Here is a 17267-nt window from a genome sequence, read left to right as displayed (position 1 = left end):
ACTGACACGGGTTCAGTGTCTGAGTCAAAACAAATAAAGAGATTGGCCAACTTGTTACGAGAGATGCCAAAAAAGAAAAAAAAATACATTAATTTCACTTTTCAACGATCTAAAATAAACCACATGCATCAATGCATACTGATTTAATATTAAATTGAATTCTGTTTTGACTCTTTCCATCAATGACTAGTATATAACATCGGATTGCAACACAAGAGCTATGCGTATTTAGCAATTGAGTCTTTTGGAAGAAATTAAAAATACATTTAAAAAAGACCATTTAACGGTTCACATCACTGTTTCAATTCACCTTAAATCAGGCTTTTTGCACACGTGTGAAACAATCTTCCAGGCTAATTTTGACACAAAACAACCTTCAACTTCTGACAACAACACCAAGATCTCAGAGAAACTCATTAACTTTCAAATTTGTATTAATTATCAGTTTCGCATGATTCATTTCAACTTGAAGAGGTGCAAACGTTTCCACCTGGATTTAAGTGCAAAGTCACAAAGTCAGTCAGACAATGTTATATTGTTTAACCATGCAGGTGATGAGGTTGAGACGTTACAGAAATCTCAAGCATTTGTTCAATTTAACACAGCAGCGGAAAAAAAAAAAAGAAAGAAGAGAGAAGATAATAAATGATCTCTGAATACGCCGGCAGAAAAAGGTAAATGGCCCTTTGCTACAGCGCACAATGTCCAGGGTTCCTCGCAGTTGTTAATAGTGGACGTGGTTCAACTCCACTAAATTACTGACAGACTCTGCAAAGACGTGAAAACAGCTTTCCCGACATTAAATCCTCAGCGAAACAGACAGGCGACTTCGACGGGCCAACTATATATAAATTCGAAGTGAGGCAATTGTTCATACAGTCATCTAGAGATTCAATGAATTACAGTCAAGATGATTGAGGAGCCTTCTGTCATAGCTGGGAAGATTACAGCGATCGACCAATCAGCCTTATACACCGTACGCACGCTTTACTCTAATTAATCAAAACGGGAAACTTGAAACGTGGGTAAACAAACGGCATCAATCACTCGCTCAGCAGGTGATGAATCAGGAATAACTCATCAGGGCCGCCGGTCAAGCACTTCATCGAAGTTTCGCTCAAAGTTGAATACTAGCAGTTGAACTTTTAACATCAATAACTCATCAGAGTTTCGGTTTTCAAAACGATACATTCAGAGGTCAGCCTTTGTATGCTCTTACAAAACTGGAAGCCTGGAATTTCCAATGGAACACACTGATTAAATACAAACGACATCTAGGATGACTATAGGCTACAGTGCAATATGTGCATATTTCTTTAAAAAAAAAATCATTTCACATGTGAATGCCAAGCCACTTAGGCATTGAGGGTACTGCAAATACACCTCTTTATTTACGATAGAAACTGTTTTCTGATAAACATAATTTAATTGTCTAGTTTTTGAGGCAAATCAAAAATTTCTGAACCAAGACCAAGATTCAATGCAGCTAAATGCTAACTGAAAACCCTGAAATGTTAAAACGAAAACATGGACTCCCATACTGGATGCCCCCTGCTGGTTATTAGGGAGAACGCACGTTTAAGGCACTTCCGCCTTGGCTTCACTTTGCAGAACTGGGGGTTGCCTCCTGATTGAAGTGAGAATATTGTTACAAATTAAACATTTGACCTGATGATGTCCCTAGATGAAAGTCATGGGGCTTCATTCACGAGTCGTCATGGATTCAATAATGTGTCAACATTGTGCTCTAGAAAAGTGCTTTAAAAATCCAGACTCTTGGAACCAATTCATCCCAATGGTCGTTGAGGTCATTCAGTTTGGACCAAAAGCCAGCAGACCGACAAACTAACATCGCCACCTCTGGAGCCCCGCTGCTAAAACACAGACCTCTTACCTCACAGTATACAGCCGCAATAGCATGCTGTATAAAGGCAAACCTTTTTCTCAAACAGACAATTTAACTGCAAGGACATTTAGGTGAAAACTGGAAGCCTATGGGAGTGTTCAATCCAGTATTGATTGCTTCAAAACAACCCAGTAATGGAATGGAATTGATATAAAACATCAAAGTAATGGAAAAGGACTCTTATATTACCACTTCTTCAGCCAGGAATGACAAAAGAATACGTCATCAGGCACCACACACACACACACACACACACACATTGAGTACAGCTCAGAACAAAAACCCCCAAAAAGCTCCATTTGCACGCTCGTTATCATAACGCCACACACACGCATCACGTCTTCACAGCTGACAAGAGCCGACCCTGAGGCTGACTTGTTAAAGTATGCGGTAAACAAATCATCACCTCGGCGTGTAACACCGCAGTAGACAGGTTAATGATCAGCGCTACCATCGCCGTCTGTCACCGCCGCTCTCTGCCTCTCACTCGTCACATCCTATTACCGCCGCCAACGGTGACGGGGAGCCGCGCCATTCGTCCCCCGCCTTCCATCACACCAGCACGATAAAGCAAGTTGGATTAAATGTTGTGGCACGGGGGGGAAAGAAAGAAAAAAAAACGCTCCAGGGTCAAGCTCATCAGTTAACGGTGTCAGATTGCTCAACTTGTCTCCAGGTAATTGTTTTCTGGCAGTTTAACAATAAAGATTGTCACGACTTAAAGTTGTGACCGTCAGTTAACGAGAGAGGAGGTTGTTTCATCCTGGATTCTATTTGTTGCCCAACAACAACAACAACAACCCTGGAAATGGCTAGGGGCTGTTTGACCCACACCTCCTGCCGGCAGAGTAACCATTTTTTGTGTGTGGATGTTTCATTAAGATTTCCTTATTTACATATATACTGCCCCTTAAACCCAGAGAGTAATAACTGCAGAAGCAGTACAATCGACAAAAAGGGGCTTCAAGTTTCCATCCATTTAACGGAATTTCATCCAGTTAGGTTGATGACTTTACAACCCCAAAATATTGCCATGGAGCGTCCACAATATCTTAAATATGCAGATAGACCAACTTAATCTTTGCATCATTTTCAGGGAAGGCAGCAAATAAAATGTCTTATTCCTGCTTTCTTGTCCATTTAGTGTTTTTATTTAAAATAAGTATAGGAAAGTAATTCTATATATTTGAATATGTGATTTAAGTTAAAAGTCTAACTGCTCGTTAATAAACGCAATGAGATGTCAGTTACAACGTCTATGTTTCAGTTACAGATAACAGCGAGGAGAAAATCAATGTGTACATGTAGTTCACATTTCTGAATAAGGCCAGTAGTAAATAATGCCATCACAGACTTTCAGAGTCAGAGTGTATCTTTTTTTTTAATGCTTTTAATTTAACTGTTGACTGTTCTTCCTGCTGGAATGCATGTGAGCTCTTCATAAGAGACAGGTGAACCCATCAACAAAATCTACCTGATAATCTTCTCTGTGATTTGGCAGTTATCTCAGTCCTTGACATGAGGGGGAGGGGGGGGAAACACGGGATGTGGACACGTCAGCGTATTGCACCGGGAGTGCCGTCGGAGCCGCTGGGATCCAGAGATCTCCACGTCTGGCCTTTCACTGAGTGCCCTCCGAACGAGCTCATCAGCATTCATTGACCCGCTCCTGCTAATGTCCCCGGCGACGGGCGGAATAAAGTTGCAGAGGTCGCACACTTCACAAGGGGAGGGAGAGGGAGAGGGGGAGAGGGAGAGAATGAGCCATGCCGAGGAAGCGAGCTGGGGGATGATAAAGAGAGTGCAGGTTTCAGACAAAATGAGAGCAAAGAGAAGCAAAAACACCAAAAGGGCAAAGCCCCGGGGCTCGGGGAGTTTATTACGGCTTGAAAGTGAAACGCATAAAACATGCAGAGGGGAACATAAGCGCAAAGATAAAGACCCGCACGCCAGCAGAGAACAAACACACACGCACATATCGTGCATGCAAAGTATGACATGACAATGAGTGCGATGACAAAACAAATACAGCTTCTTCTAAAGCTCTCCCCTTTTATATTTGTTATGCCGTTTTCTCGCTCCCTCTCCCCTTGTAGTCTGGAAGCAGATCCACGTTGTATAACATGACACCTGAGTGTACACGGCGGTGCACACCTCGGGAGAGGGAGATGAGGAGGATAAGAGACAGGAGGGAGCTCAGAAGAAAGGAAACACAGAAGGGGGAGTGGCGAGAGAGAGAGCAAATCAAGGTTAGGAGGCGGGGAAGAGCTCGCGGCTTCGACTCGACGCCACGAGGATGAGACGTCGACGTCGAAGCGTTAGCAGCCATTACAGTAGATTTTAATATCAAACCCATTCGCCTCCAACCGCCCCTTAATCACCAGCCTGCCGCGTATTCAAGGTGGCGTGAAGGCCGGGGAGAAGGTGATGCAACGTGTGAACACACGCGATTACTTAAGATGAGTGGAATCACACACGCCGTTACAGATGTGGATGTGAGAGGACATTAAGTGAAGCCTTCGCCAGATGCCACGCAGCGGCAGAGAGCTCGCCAAAAAAGATAATGACGCATGAGTACCCACCCCCCCTTCATCTCAGATTGTGCCGTCTTCCTCCCCCTTCCCTCTCATCTGGCTCTGTGCTGCCCACTCTTATCACTTCAACTGCCCTCGGGCTCTTTTCTGCTCATTTCTCCTCGTCTGTCTCCTTCTCCCCCCTCCTCCCCTCCCCTCTTCTTGTTTACTTCATAGCCTCCTGTCTGGTGTGTTTTTTTTTCCCGGACTGAATCATCAACGATCCCACCGAGATGACAAAGCGTTGTGCTCTCTTGTCCTGGCTCCCAGTTAAAAAAAAAAAAGGAAGCATAAATAAAGTTGTGCAAAAGAACCTAGGGGTTTAGATAAAAGCTGCCAAAACAAGTGGAATTATAGTTGGGGCTCGGCTTTCACGGCAATGAAACCTGACCTGTTGCATTAAGAGTGTGGCCATAAGATAGCGTCCTCAACCTCTTCACATTTATTATTTATCTACTTGAGAAGAGACTCTCTCTCTCTCTCTTCTTGTATAACCCTCTCCCTCCAGTCCGGGCTCATTCACTTTCATCAAACAAATCTCTCTCAGCTCCCCCCGTCCAGCTTCTCCTCCCCACCTGGCCTTCACCTCGGCACCTCCATCATTTCTTTTTTTAATCCCTCTGACAATCCCTGGTGGGACAGCTCCTGAAGTTTCTCTTCAACTTTGTTTCAACACCGGAGCGAGACAGCCCCTCCGCCCTTTTGTCAATATGTAATATCGGAGTGTGTGTGTGTGTTTTTTTTGCACCGCAGGGGCAAAAATGGAAATGATCAACTGCGGACAAAACACATCAGTCTGTCAGCCGACAACACTCCCACTTATGGTTCTGTTTCTGCTCCTGTCATATGAAACAAATACTGTAGTCACAACAAAACGCCGTGCCATCCATCTGTGCGGCTCTCCTTCGTCATCTGTCGCTTCGCTTCTCGGACGTGTGTCGGAGGCTTATCTCCTCACTGCAGTTTTTGCAAAACTTCAAACAAGGGATTAATATCACCCCTCCCTCCCACAATTTGACACTTTCAGTACCGGGAGCAATAGACTATAGTTATGAGTCAAAAGCAACTGGGCGTCTATTTCAAGCAACACTCATGCATCAATAAGGGATATTCATAAACCTATAGGTTCCTATGGGTCTACTTTTTGATGGTATTAATCATTATTATGGCAAAAGAACACATTTCATTTCATGTCAACATTAAAATGAGCTGTGGTTTCCTATGTTTCGTAAAAAAAAAGAAAAAAAATCCACTAAGTCTATCAGCCGTAGGCCTGCATAGAAATTGACCAATGGGAGCCATTGCTCCAGAAGGCTCCCATTGGCTTGTACCCTCCACACTGTAAAAACTCCTTCAGTGGTACTGTCCATATGACTTTACTTTTTAAAGTATTTTTATTGCGATAAATTAATTAATCTTCTTTTTTTGGTTTTCTAAGTTATGTGAAACTTAAAAGTGGGAATTTTTTTTTTCTAGCATAAAATTGATTTTACTGGACTACACTATAAATCGACTTTTACAAAACTCAATTTAACAGCTTCTATCAGAAGTAAAACTCAACAGAGCAAGATCCCGCCCATGCACTTGAAGCATGAGTCTGGGCCAGTCTGGGCATGTTACGGGCACGTTATCGGTTAACAGTTAACTTTTCACTCTGGACCACACCATCCACGGAGAGGACCAACGGACAACGGACAACACACGGATTTTAGGAGTGACGGTACTTTTTACAACACATGTAAGTAACTACTTGTTTTGTTTAAGGTTAGATTTTAAGCGAAGATTGCATGCAAAAACACGTCTCTCTTTCCTCCATTTGCCAATTTAGCTGTTGCGTCACTAGGCCTTAACATACCGCCACAAACGCTTTACCAAATGTGCTCAAATCTCAAACCACTCGTCAACTTTAGCTAAATGGCCTACTGTTTATATTTTTAATGCTTTTTATAATAAACATAGGCTATGTCACCCCTTTTTCGTGTAGGAGTACGACATTTGTACTACATTTGCCGCTCTTTTCAATTAACGTTACAGGCCTGACAAGCAGGCCAGACCAAAAAGTCCCGTTCCTGCAAGTAACCAAACATTTAAGATGGAGTTAAAATAATCATTAGCCTATATGTTATTAATGTAGTCTAATGTGTATGCAGGCATTTCATTTTTGTGTGAGAGTGTAAGTTACTGCGTTTTGCGGTCATGCCTGGTCAAGCGTTACACAGTTTGGAAGTCTACAGCTGTAGCCTATTCAGTCTGACCACAAGCAGTGATGAAACAATATTGTGATCTGGTTTTCTGTTATCCGGTAATTACGGGACTTTTACTGGTAAAATCTGCCGAAGTCCGGTATTTATTTAACTCCTCCGTCCGGGGAAAATATGTCAGGGCTTTCCACTAGCATCGGTGTTATGTCGAAGTCTGTTCCCTTGTCAAATGATGTTCCCCTCATGTTAGAATGGTGTTTTCCGAAGCACCACCTCTGCGGTTGGGGTTAGGATTCAAGTTTAAGGTAAAGCCTTACAGTGATAACTGTTTGTGGTCAAGTTAAGCAACTTAAAGGACGACTGGTTGGGGTTAAGGATAAGGTTGGGTGCAGATTAAAGTAAGTGAACACATATTGACGGGGTAACAGACTTTGACACCTGCTGCCAGTCATAGCCTAATTAAGTCCATTAATTTTCGATTATAACAAAATAAAATGTTTTTCTAACAGACTGACAATAATGTCAAACTGAACCAAACTTATTCAAGTCTTGATTCGCTCTGCTTGTACCGATAATAACCACAAATCATCGCCGACTTAATTGGATATACTTTATCCCTGGAGGGAAATTCAGTTGTCCAGCAGCTCACATTTAAAATACATATATACATACCGAAGTGGAAAGAAATGCACCATTAAGTCTAATGTACAAGATCTCAAATTAGGATTGTTCTGGAATTTTCTGGTTTTCAAATAAGCTTTTCAGAGAAGCTGTCTATATGAATTTGATCACACATCTATTTAATGTATTTTTTTCTTACATCAACAAGTGATATAGTTGGTTTTAGAGTAATTACTGTGTTTGTATGTTTTAAAGGGAACAGCCGAGACCACTGCGCATGAGGACCTGGAAACGGACACTATGAGGATCTATGTGTGCCGTGATCCAGATGGGGTGGGCATCATCCTTGAGGGAATACCAGTACTCACTGATCTTGGCAATCTGGACAGAGCATGCAGCCTACTCCTCGGGTTGACATACGCACTTAATCTCCAGTATCCTTCCAAACTTGTCAAAACTTTTGAGGTTTTTCAGAGACTTTTTCGTGGGACTCGACACACTGCGTCCAAAACCATCCTCCAGGTTCATGACTCTCAAAAACATGCTTCTTGCCTAGGCACTAAAAAATGTCTGTCATGCCTACACATATGAAGAGCTGTTGTGTGTTGTTGTGTTTGTTCATACATTTTAGACATTTATCAGAGCCTGAGCACTCACATTTGTCATGATGTTTTACTTGTTTGTTCCATGAAAGTTTTATAGAATGCTGCAAGGCATAAATTCTGGTGTGTAAATTGTTTTCATGTTATTTACACACAAGTGTTCAAGTCATTGTGTCAAAAGACACTATTCTTAACGTGTTCTGCAAAGCTGCACTTTATGAGTGGTCAGATGTCACATGTAATGTTTTCATGTAGTGATTTAATAAATCTTGAAAATTGATATTGCTTCCCTATTTGTTAAATTTATGGTAATTGTAACTGATTATTTGAAGCAGTTAACAGTCAAAATTTGTATTTTTTCCTTTTAAATAATAATAATAAAACATTTTATTTATATAGCGCTTTTCACAGATGTTACCTATTTTAATTAAGTTTGATTTGTTTAACATGCTAACATTTTTGACATTCATTTTACTAATTTAATGAATTTCTTGACTGTTTCTCATAGCCTCTATAATTATTTCACTGAACTTGCAAAAAGTGATTGGAAAATGTTACCTTAATTTTTTTGAGTTACATCTACGCAAGAGTTTTAAGTCTGATTTGCTTAACATGTTTACATTTTTGACATTGGTTATACTCAATTTCTTGGCTGTTTGTTATCAGCTCTACTTATTATTTTAGTATGTAGTGAAATGCATATTATGAAGTTTTCCCAACTCAAAATATCAATTATTTCACTGAACTTGCAAAAAGTGATTGGAAAATGTTACCTTATTTTTTTTAAGTTAGATCTATGCAAGAGTTTTTACAGTGCATCCAATCCCCTCGTCTCCCCTGCTCCTTGTCATCCCACCTCATCCCCTCCCACTCCCACCTCGTTGAATCGTGCAACACTGAGGGGAGGGGTTTGGTTGGGGGGGGTTCTTTTTTTCAAATCTGTCTCAGAGGCTCAACTGACTTCAGAATGTAGACGACAGCTTTAATTGGCACATTTAAATGAGTTCACATCCTGTTTAGTTTCTACAGAAAAGACAAACAAGAGAAAGAGAAAACAAAAGGTGTGGTGAGAAACCAAGAAGAAACCCAGAAGAAGAAGAAGAAGAAGGTGATGATTGTTAGTCATAATTATATGTAAGTGTGTACAATCAGTCATAGGTTTCTGTGTATATTAGTAAATATCCCACGCCACTTTGCATGAAAGCAAATCTGTCCAAAGCAAAGTCATGATCAGAAATAAGAAGTTGAAAAAAATGAGAATAAATAGGATGTGTTAGTGTTTTTCCCCCTTCCTTCATAATGTGTGTGTAGTTATAACCTTGATCTGGGTATTAAAGCTAGCACAGTTATAGGATGGAGCATAATAACTAATATGCACATGCATTATAAGTTGTAGGAGTCACCTGTTTGTCTGTAAAATGCCATAAACGAATATCCCTGTGTATATTGTTATTATTACCATAAAGGCCAAAGGTACACTACACACACACACACACTACACACAGACACACACACACACACACAGACACTCCAGCCTTGACAGTGGTGACATTTGGACGCCCTGCTGTTATGACTAATCATTCAAAATGAAGGCACAAAATCTATCCCCGACTTCACCTCCTACACCCTCCACTCCCTTTACTCCTGTATCCCCCCCCCCTTCCTCTCCACTTCCTAAATGTCAGCATTTCAATTGGGCTCATTAATTCCTCCCTTTTTAGGCGTCTGTGCCCGAGTCGTGTGTTGGGATGCCGCGGGAGGGAGGACGGATGATGCATCGGAATGGTAAGTGGCTTCTTGTTCTCTTTCTCTGTTTCAATACCATCTCTAAATCTTTTTTTTTTTTCTCTCTCTCTCCCTGTACGTCTCGGATCCATCATTATTTTCCCCTCCTCTCTCTAATGCTTTTTTTTTTCTGGGCTCCCCTCTGATTCATCATCGTTGGGTATGTGTGAGGCAGCGGCTGTGAATCATCGACTGGCCTTTCCACCAGCACGGCCCGGCCTGACCCCGTCTGGACACCGCTGGGCTAAACAGCATCCGTCATGAAAGCACGCGTCTGGTCCCATCAGAGGCCGCCGTGCTGGAATCCACTCATGTTCGTCCGTCTGGGCGTATTATACAGAAAAACGCTGGATATGGGCGAGCAGGGGCAGAAACACGCGGGCGAGTAGAAGGGATGAGGACGCCTGGACAGCCAATGTGAAGGAGACAAGACTTCTCAGATCCTCGCAGACTGTGAGGATCTGAGGATTCCTTGACGCCCTGTCAGAGAGGTGTGCACACGAGACAACGAGGCGAGGCTGGAGGATTAAACGGTAAGCGAATCGGATCTGTAGGAACACACAGCTTTGAAACACAGGCAAGTGGGAGACTGGCAAAACAAAGAGAGAGCTGGAGAACCAATAACCTTTAAGCTAAACCAAGCGGGATAAACAGAGGCGCTGCACCGTAAATAATAATTGGGTTCAGACGTTGTAATGCGTCCTAATTACACGAGTAATATATGTGAGGAAAATACGGAAGTAAATACTTCAGTAAATGCATTGGAACTACTGCACTTCGGCATTTACATTTGCACTGTTTCATTGTTTTATTTAAGTCTCACATGCTGCTTTTAAAATGACTTGTTTTTTTCTTTCTATTCTTTTATATTCTTGTTTTTTTCTATTTTATTTGCTTGTTTTAATGTTTTTATAATTATTTTTAATATGCGTTTCTTCCAATGCTGTTAATGTTACATGTAAAGCTTTTTGAATTACCTTGTTTTTAAAAGGTGCTATACAAATAAAAGTGCATTTCCTTACTATTTATCTATTTTTATACTGAGATGTTACATTGATTCTGTTGTACAGGGAAACACGTTTCTTACCGTGTGTGCGTATGATAATAAACCTTTTAATCTTGAATCTAAAATCGTGCCCTATGATTGGCCAGCCTCGAACCCTGATAGCATCTAAGGGATAATGAGGAATAGTTACTGCACGGATGGATGGATGTATAATAAGAAGGTCCTTGAAGTAGCTACATATACTTTTTTTTAAAAAACAATGAATAAAATGACTCTTTCTGGCCCATGATGACATTGTTTTGGTTCAATCTCAAGCCTAAAATAAATAAATAAAATGCTTTAAGCCACGCCCTTAGAACGTCACAGCAGAAAGACACATTTTGCAAAAGAGCCTGAGATTTCCAGAGACCCCAAAAAGACCAAAAAGAAGAGTGCATATTGGACGTGCATTCGTCATGCAGCTTGACTCCATATGGACATGCTAATTTTGCTTCGTGAAATAGGAAGGTTATGCTGCCATATAAGGTGTCCTCCTCCCTCGTGGCCAAAAATTATATATATATATATATATATATATATATATATATATATATATATCTGCTATTGCAGGTCTACAAACGGCGGTTTAAATGAGTCTCCCGGTGATAAAGATGCACAGGCGTCCGACCAGCCTGTGAGTCCTGCAGTCAAAGACGCGAGAGGCTGCTGGCAGCTGATCACAGAACAGTGAACAGCAGCAAGCGGGGACAGACAGATTTACTGTATTATTTACATACAGTAAATACCCAGCTGTGATCTATTAGACAAAGTGGGAATGGCAACTCCGAGGTTCCACTTTAGAAGGGAATCCGCTTTCAACTAAAAGGAAAAAGTTTGACGTTTCGGAAATATGCTTATTCACACTTTAGCCCGGAGACAGAGACAAACATGAATATGACTCTGGAATCTGTTTGGTGGATATGAAGCTACAGTCAACCAAGATCTTCCAAAGCTTGTTTGTTGTGTTTAATCCATTCAGACAGAAAGAGCCAGGCTAGCTGTTTCCCACAGTTTTCATTCTTTGTGCTAAGCTAAGCTAACTGGTTGCTAGCTCTAGCATTAGATTCAGGGTACGGCGGTATACGTCTCTCATCTAGGCAATAAAGCACAATGCAAATTATCCATTTAAACACATCTTATTGACCCTATTCGCTGCTGTTTTGGTCTGACAAGATGCCAACTTCCTGGAAGGTCTCCAACCGAGAGACTCAGGCTGAGCTAATATGAATGAATCCACATCAGTAGTACTCTTAAGACATATCACCTTTTGTCAACAAAGCTAATCCTGTCATATTTTCGTCTAATTTTCTTCACGCTCGTCCCTCCGGCCAGAAAGTTAGCAGCCACGGTCGGGTCACAACGGATTAATTGGATGAATCCAGATCAATTAAGGGATGCAGTCGTATTGGAACGATGTCAAATCAGACCGAAAGCACACCAACATTAACTTATTACTTGAGTTTTAGCCCCTTTTTGTCAGTAATATCCACATGTCTACACCAATCTTTTTCCTGTTTTTAAGTCCAGCATAATATCTGTAATTTATCAATGACAAATACCCAGGCTAATTAGCAGCGTATTAAAAAACGTATAATCGTATAATTACGCAATCCAAGAAATAAAAACGATTAAAGAGACAACCTGGAGTTTCAACCCCTCTAATTTGCTCTCTAATGAATGAATTGGTTTTTAATTTAACGCTCAGTATTCGAAAGACTCTTTCCAAAAAGAAATCACTTTTACAATTCGAGTTTCCTTCCTCATCGCCACAACAATACATAATTAATATATGAAACGCATGACTTGTGAAAAACCTCTTCTTTTGATTCATTAATGGCATTTCTGTGTTGTTGATTTGGAGGAAAGAGAGAAATACGATAAATAAGAGAGGTGGTTTTCCACACATGCACATCAAAGAGAGAGACAGAGAGGAGGGATGGGGAGAGATTCATTTCTAGGATCAAAACAACATTTTCCTCCTTAATTCCATCTCTCAATAAGACATACAGACGGTGGTTATGTATATATATATATACAAGTATATCTATGCATCTCAATGCATGGACACACACCTGTAAGTATTGTCTGCTGTGTTACTTTGCAGCTGGCTTTGATCACCAGCGACAGAGATAATCAGACACCTTTGTCAGAACAGCAGGCGGAGAAGGGAAAGATGAGAGAAACTTAAACATACGACTGATATCAGCGCCGCTCTCAAACGGTGGCATGATAGCACGGTTGTCATGGAAATCACAGCAGGCGGTCCCCGTGTGTGTGTGCGCGAGTGTGTGTCCGTAACCGTAGGAGATGCCGATGTATGAGGGGTGAAGAGCGGCCTCAAACCTGCACCCTCCTAACCTAGTTATGGTGGTGCGGGTGCAGCTGCGGGTGCAGCTGCGGGTGCAGCAGCGGTTTCGGGTGCAGCTCTGGTCAGATGCACCATCGATCACTGTCTACATGTAACACGTACACAGAGAACGCTTCCTGTTACGTGTGGAGCAGCTGTCGCATCCAGCGTGGAGCATCAGTGCACCGGTGAGTCCTTCCTTCCTCCACCTTCCTCCACCTCCCTCCTCCTCTTCCTCCACCTCCCTCCTGCCCCTCCTCCACCTCCCTCCTGCCCCTCCTCCACCTTTCTCGTCCTCTACCTTCCTCCTCCTCCTCCTCCTCCACCATCCTCCTCCCTCGTCCTCCTCCTCCACCTCTTCCTCCTCCTCCACTTCCCTCCTCCCTCCACCTCTTCCTCCATCTCCACATCTCTCCTCCTTTTCCTCCACCTCCCTCCTCCTCCACCTCCCTCCTCCTCCTCCACCTCCCTCCACCTCTTCCTCCTCCTCCACCTTCCTCCTCCCTCCATCTCTTCCTCCATCTCCACATCTCTCCTCCTTTTCCTCCACTTCCCTCCTCCTCCACCTCCCTCCTCCTCCTCCTCCCTCCACCTCTTCCTCCTCCTCCTCTGCCTCCCCCCTCCTCTTCCTCCACCTACCTCATCCTCTTCCTCCGCCACCCTCCTTCTCTTCCTCCACCTCCCTCCTCTTCCTCCCTCCTCCTCCACTTCTCTCCTCCTCTCCCACTCCTCTTCCGCCTCCCACCTCCTCTTCCTCTTCCTCCACCTCCCTCCTCTTCCTCCCTCCTCCTCCACTTCTCTCCTCCTCTTCCTCCCTCCTCTTCCTCCTCCACCTCTCTCCTCCTCTGCCTTCCCCCTCCTCTTCCGCCTCCCTCGTCCTCTTCCTCCACCTCCCTCGTCCTCTTCCTCCACCTCCCTCTTCTTCCTCCCTCCTCCTCCACTTCTCTCCTCCTCTCCTCCTCCACCTCCCTCCTCCTCTTCCTCCACCTCCCTCCTCTTCCTCCACTTCTCTCCTCCTCTTCCTCCTCCACCTCTCTCCTCCTCTGCCTTCCCCCTCCGCTTCCGCCTCCCTCGTCCTCTTCCTCCACCTCCCACCTCCACCTCCCTCTCCCTGTTTCCAAGCTGACGTAGTCAGACCGGGCCCCCCCCCCATGTTCTGGGCATGGCCAGTGCTTATGGGCGGTAGCGGCCCAGCCAACGTGATAACTGCCAGTGGAGACGATTACAAGTCACTCCAATTAGGAGGTGAAAAAAAGGCTTTGTTACTTCAGCACACATGTGGACACGGAACATCTCTCCAAATAACCCAAAAAATGACACAGATAAAAATTAAATGAGACATTTGGCGACAAAAAACCCTGCTCACGCGTGGAAAAAAGCCTTTCGGTCGCCTTAGGGAGAAACAAGAGGAAGTGGCACTTCATCTGAAAATGAGTCTCCTGCTCTCACAGTGAGACTCATTTTCAGATGAAGTTGATTCATCTTTAACAAGATTAATTAACTGATCCCTCGGATGAACACTCCCTTAAGAGCGCACACGTGTTCGCCCTCCTGTCTGCTTCCACCGATCCTCAACAAATGTCGGGAGTGCACCCAATTAGTTAAAGAGGCCGGCGCTCACACACCTGTCTACCTGCGCTGACAATGGCTCACGGCCGTGCGCATACATTTACACATTAATTTGGCCAGCTTGTGCCATTAATTAGTCAGTCAGGAAACGTAATGACTCGCCGCTCAATGGTAGGTGACACCAGGGAGACGAACACACGCATGTGCAAACACCCAGCATGCTTGCAAGCAGAAACATGCACTTACGTATTGTCTATTAAACTATCTAATATACAGAGGAATGCTTGAAAGCACTGATGTGTTGGTTTTACATCTACATAGACAAACAAACACATTCGTCTCTTTTAGTGAGAATAAAAGATCCCAGATCAGGGCACCTGCACTTGTGGATAACCTCCTAAATTACTGTAAAATACCCATTAGAGTAGAATTTAATTATATACAGATACAAAGTCATCTGCCATTAAAAGGAATTTTTCTAAATCACGTATCCGTCTGGAATTCTGTGATTCTTATACTGATAACAAAGGTGTGACCACTGAAATGCCGTAAACATGTTGATCATGGAACGGAATTTGTGGATCAGATTCTGAAAACTAAGATTCTTCTGATCCAAACATTCAGGATCACACCATCTTTTCAGCAGCTCAAAGGCCCGTAACGTTACATATTCACAACCATATTCCTCCCCTGTTCTCCCTCCACTTATCTCTTCCCTCCAACCATCAATTCCGAGTACCTTTTCAAAAATGTATGGCCGCGCATTCGAGGTTACGACCTTGGAGACCAGAAAAAACATGTCGAGACATCTGTAGCCTCCTTCACATCGAGAGCCGGCGTCGCAGTTGTTTCTCGAGATATGCATCTGAAATTGTCGGCGTGTTCCTGCAGCGAGGTGCGTGTTACCTCTCTGTCTTTGAGAACAGCCTGAGTCCTGTAGAGCAGCAGGAGATGGACGTCGCTGTCTCGGAGGCTGAAGTTGCTCTCCAGGATCTGCAGCACGTCGATGCGAGGCCGCACGGGGAGCGCCGCGTCGCCGCAGAACGGATGCAGCCAGGCCAGGAGGTCGTCCGACGTCACCGTGCTGTCGCTGGGGGAGGACGGGGAGGAGGACAGGGAGGAGGACGGGGAGCAGGGGAGGAGGACGGGGGGGGAGGACAGGGAGGAGGACGGGGAGGAGGACGGGGGGGAGTACGGGGAGGAGGACAGGGAGGAGGACGGGGAGGAGGACGGGGGGGAGGGGAAGAGGACAGGGGAGGAGGACGGGGGGGGGGAGTACGGGGAGGAGGACGGGGAGCAGGGGAGGAGGACGGGGAGGAGAAAAAAGGGAGGAGGACGGGGAGGAGGACGGGGGGGGGAGTACGGGGAGAAGGACGGGGGGGAGGACGGGGAGCAGGGGAGGAGGACAGGGGAGGAGGATGGGAAGGACGATATGGAGGAGGATGGGGAGGAGGACGGGGAGGAGGACAGAGAGGAGGACGGAGAGGACGGGGAGGAGGATGGGGGGGAGGACGGGGAGGAGGATGTGGAGGAGGATGGGGGGGAGGATGGGAAGGAGGATGTGGAGGAGGACAGGGGGGGAGGACGGGGAGGAGGACGGGGGGAGGACGGGGAGCAGGGGAGGAGGACAGGGGAGGAGGATGGGAAGGACGATATGGAGGAGGATGGGGAGGAGGACGGGGAGGAGGACAGAGAGGAGGACGGAGAGGACGGGGAGGAGGATGGGGGGGAGGACGGGGAGGAGGATGTGGAGGAGGATGGGGGGAGGATGGGAAGGAGGATGTGGAGGAGGACAGGGACGAGGACAGGGGAGGAGGATGTGGAGGAGGATGGGGGGGGGACGGGGAGGAGGACGTGGAGGAGGACAGGGACGAGGACAGGGGAGGAGGATGTGGAGGAGGACGGGGAGGAAGACAGGGAGGAGGACGTTGAGGAGGACAGGGGAGGAGGACAGGGAGGAGAACAGGGGAGGAAGGCGAGGGAGGAGGACGGGGGGGAGGACAGCAGTCAGACAGGATGAGTTAGGCGGAGATAAAGGGACAGAGTGAAGAGATAAAGTGTGGAGGCTCTTCTCAAAAACAACCCTGGAGTTATCAAGTGGTTAGCTTTACTTTTTTATTATGACTCTAATATTATTTAAAAGATGTTTTTTGGAGAAAAGCGGAAAAATGACAAACTAGCCAAAAAAATGCAACCTATGCTAAAAATTTTGTTTTAATCAAATTAATTCTCACTCATTTACTTCATTCTTTTTGTCCTATCACCTGTTCTTGTCAATTAATTAATTGGTCAATTAGCAGAAAAGGAATCAACATATTTTTTGATAATTAATTTATCGTTCATCATGAAAGCAAAAGCTGGCGCATTCACTGGTTTCTGCTTTACTTTGTCTTCTAGTTCGTTAAACTGAATATATTTGAGAGTCACCTTGTGCTTTAGCAAACCCTGATGGGCAATTTCCTCCATTAAAAAAAAAAAACCCATTAACTGGTTAATCGATAATGAAAATAATACTCAGCAGCCCTGATCCGGACAGCGAGGAAATAGAAGCGGGGAGGAAATTGCTTTGTGCATGACTACACTGACAGGCAGTAAATGAGGAGCCATTTTGTCAGCGA

At 44.4% G+C, this 17267-nt stretch overlaps 1 protein-coding gene across 1 annotated transcript in view; it reads right to left on the bottom strand.

Annotated features, from left to right (window-relative positions):
- The window catches only part of nbas (NBAS subunit of NRZ tethering complex), a 140044-nt gene that overhangs the window by 22433 nt on the left and 100344 nt on the right, over positions 1 to 17267 (bottom strand). The window contains exon 49 of the mRNA XM_084030177.1: positions 15556 to 15739. Within this exon, the coding sequence (XP_083886303.1) occupies positions 15556 to 15739 (184 nt within the window). The remainder of the gene's footprint in view (positions 1 to 15555; positions 15740 to 17267) is intronic.

The sequence above is a fragment of the Eutrigla gurnardus genome (assembly GCF_963514095.1).
Source record: "Eutrigla gurnardus genome assembly, chromosome: 16".
Lineage (NCBI taxonomy): Eukaryota > Metazoa > Chordata > Actinopteri > Perciformes > Triglidae > Eutrigla > Eutrigla gurnardus.
The sequence above is the reverse complement of the archived record's forward strand: the minus strand, read 5'-3'. Positions and strand labels throughout refer to the sequence as shown.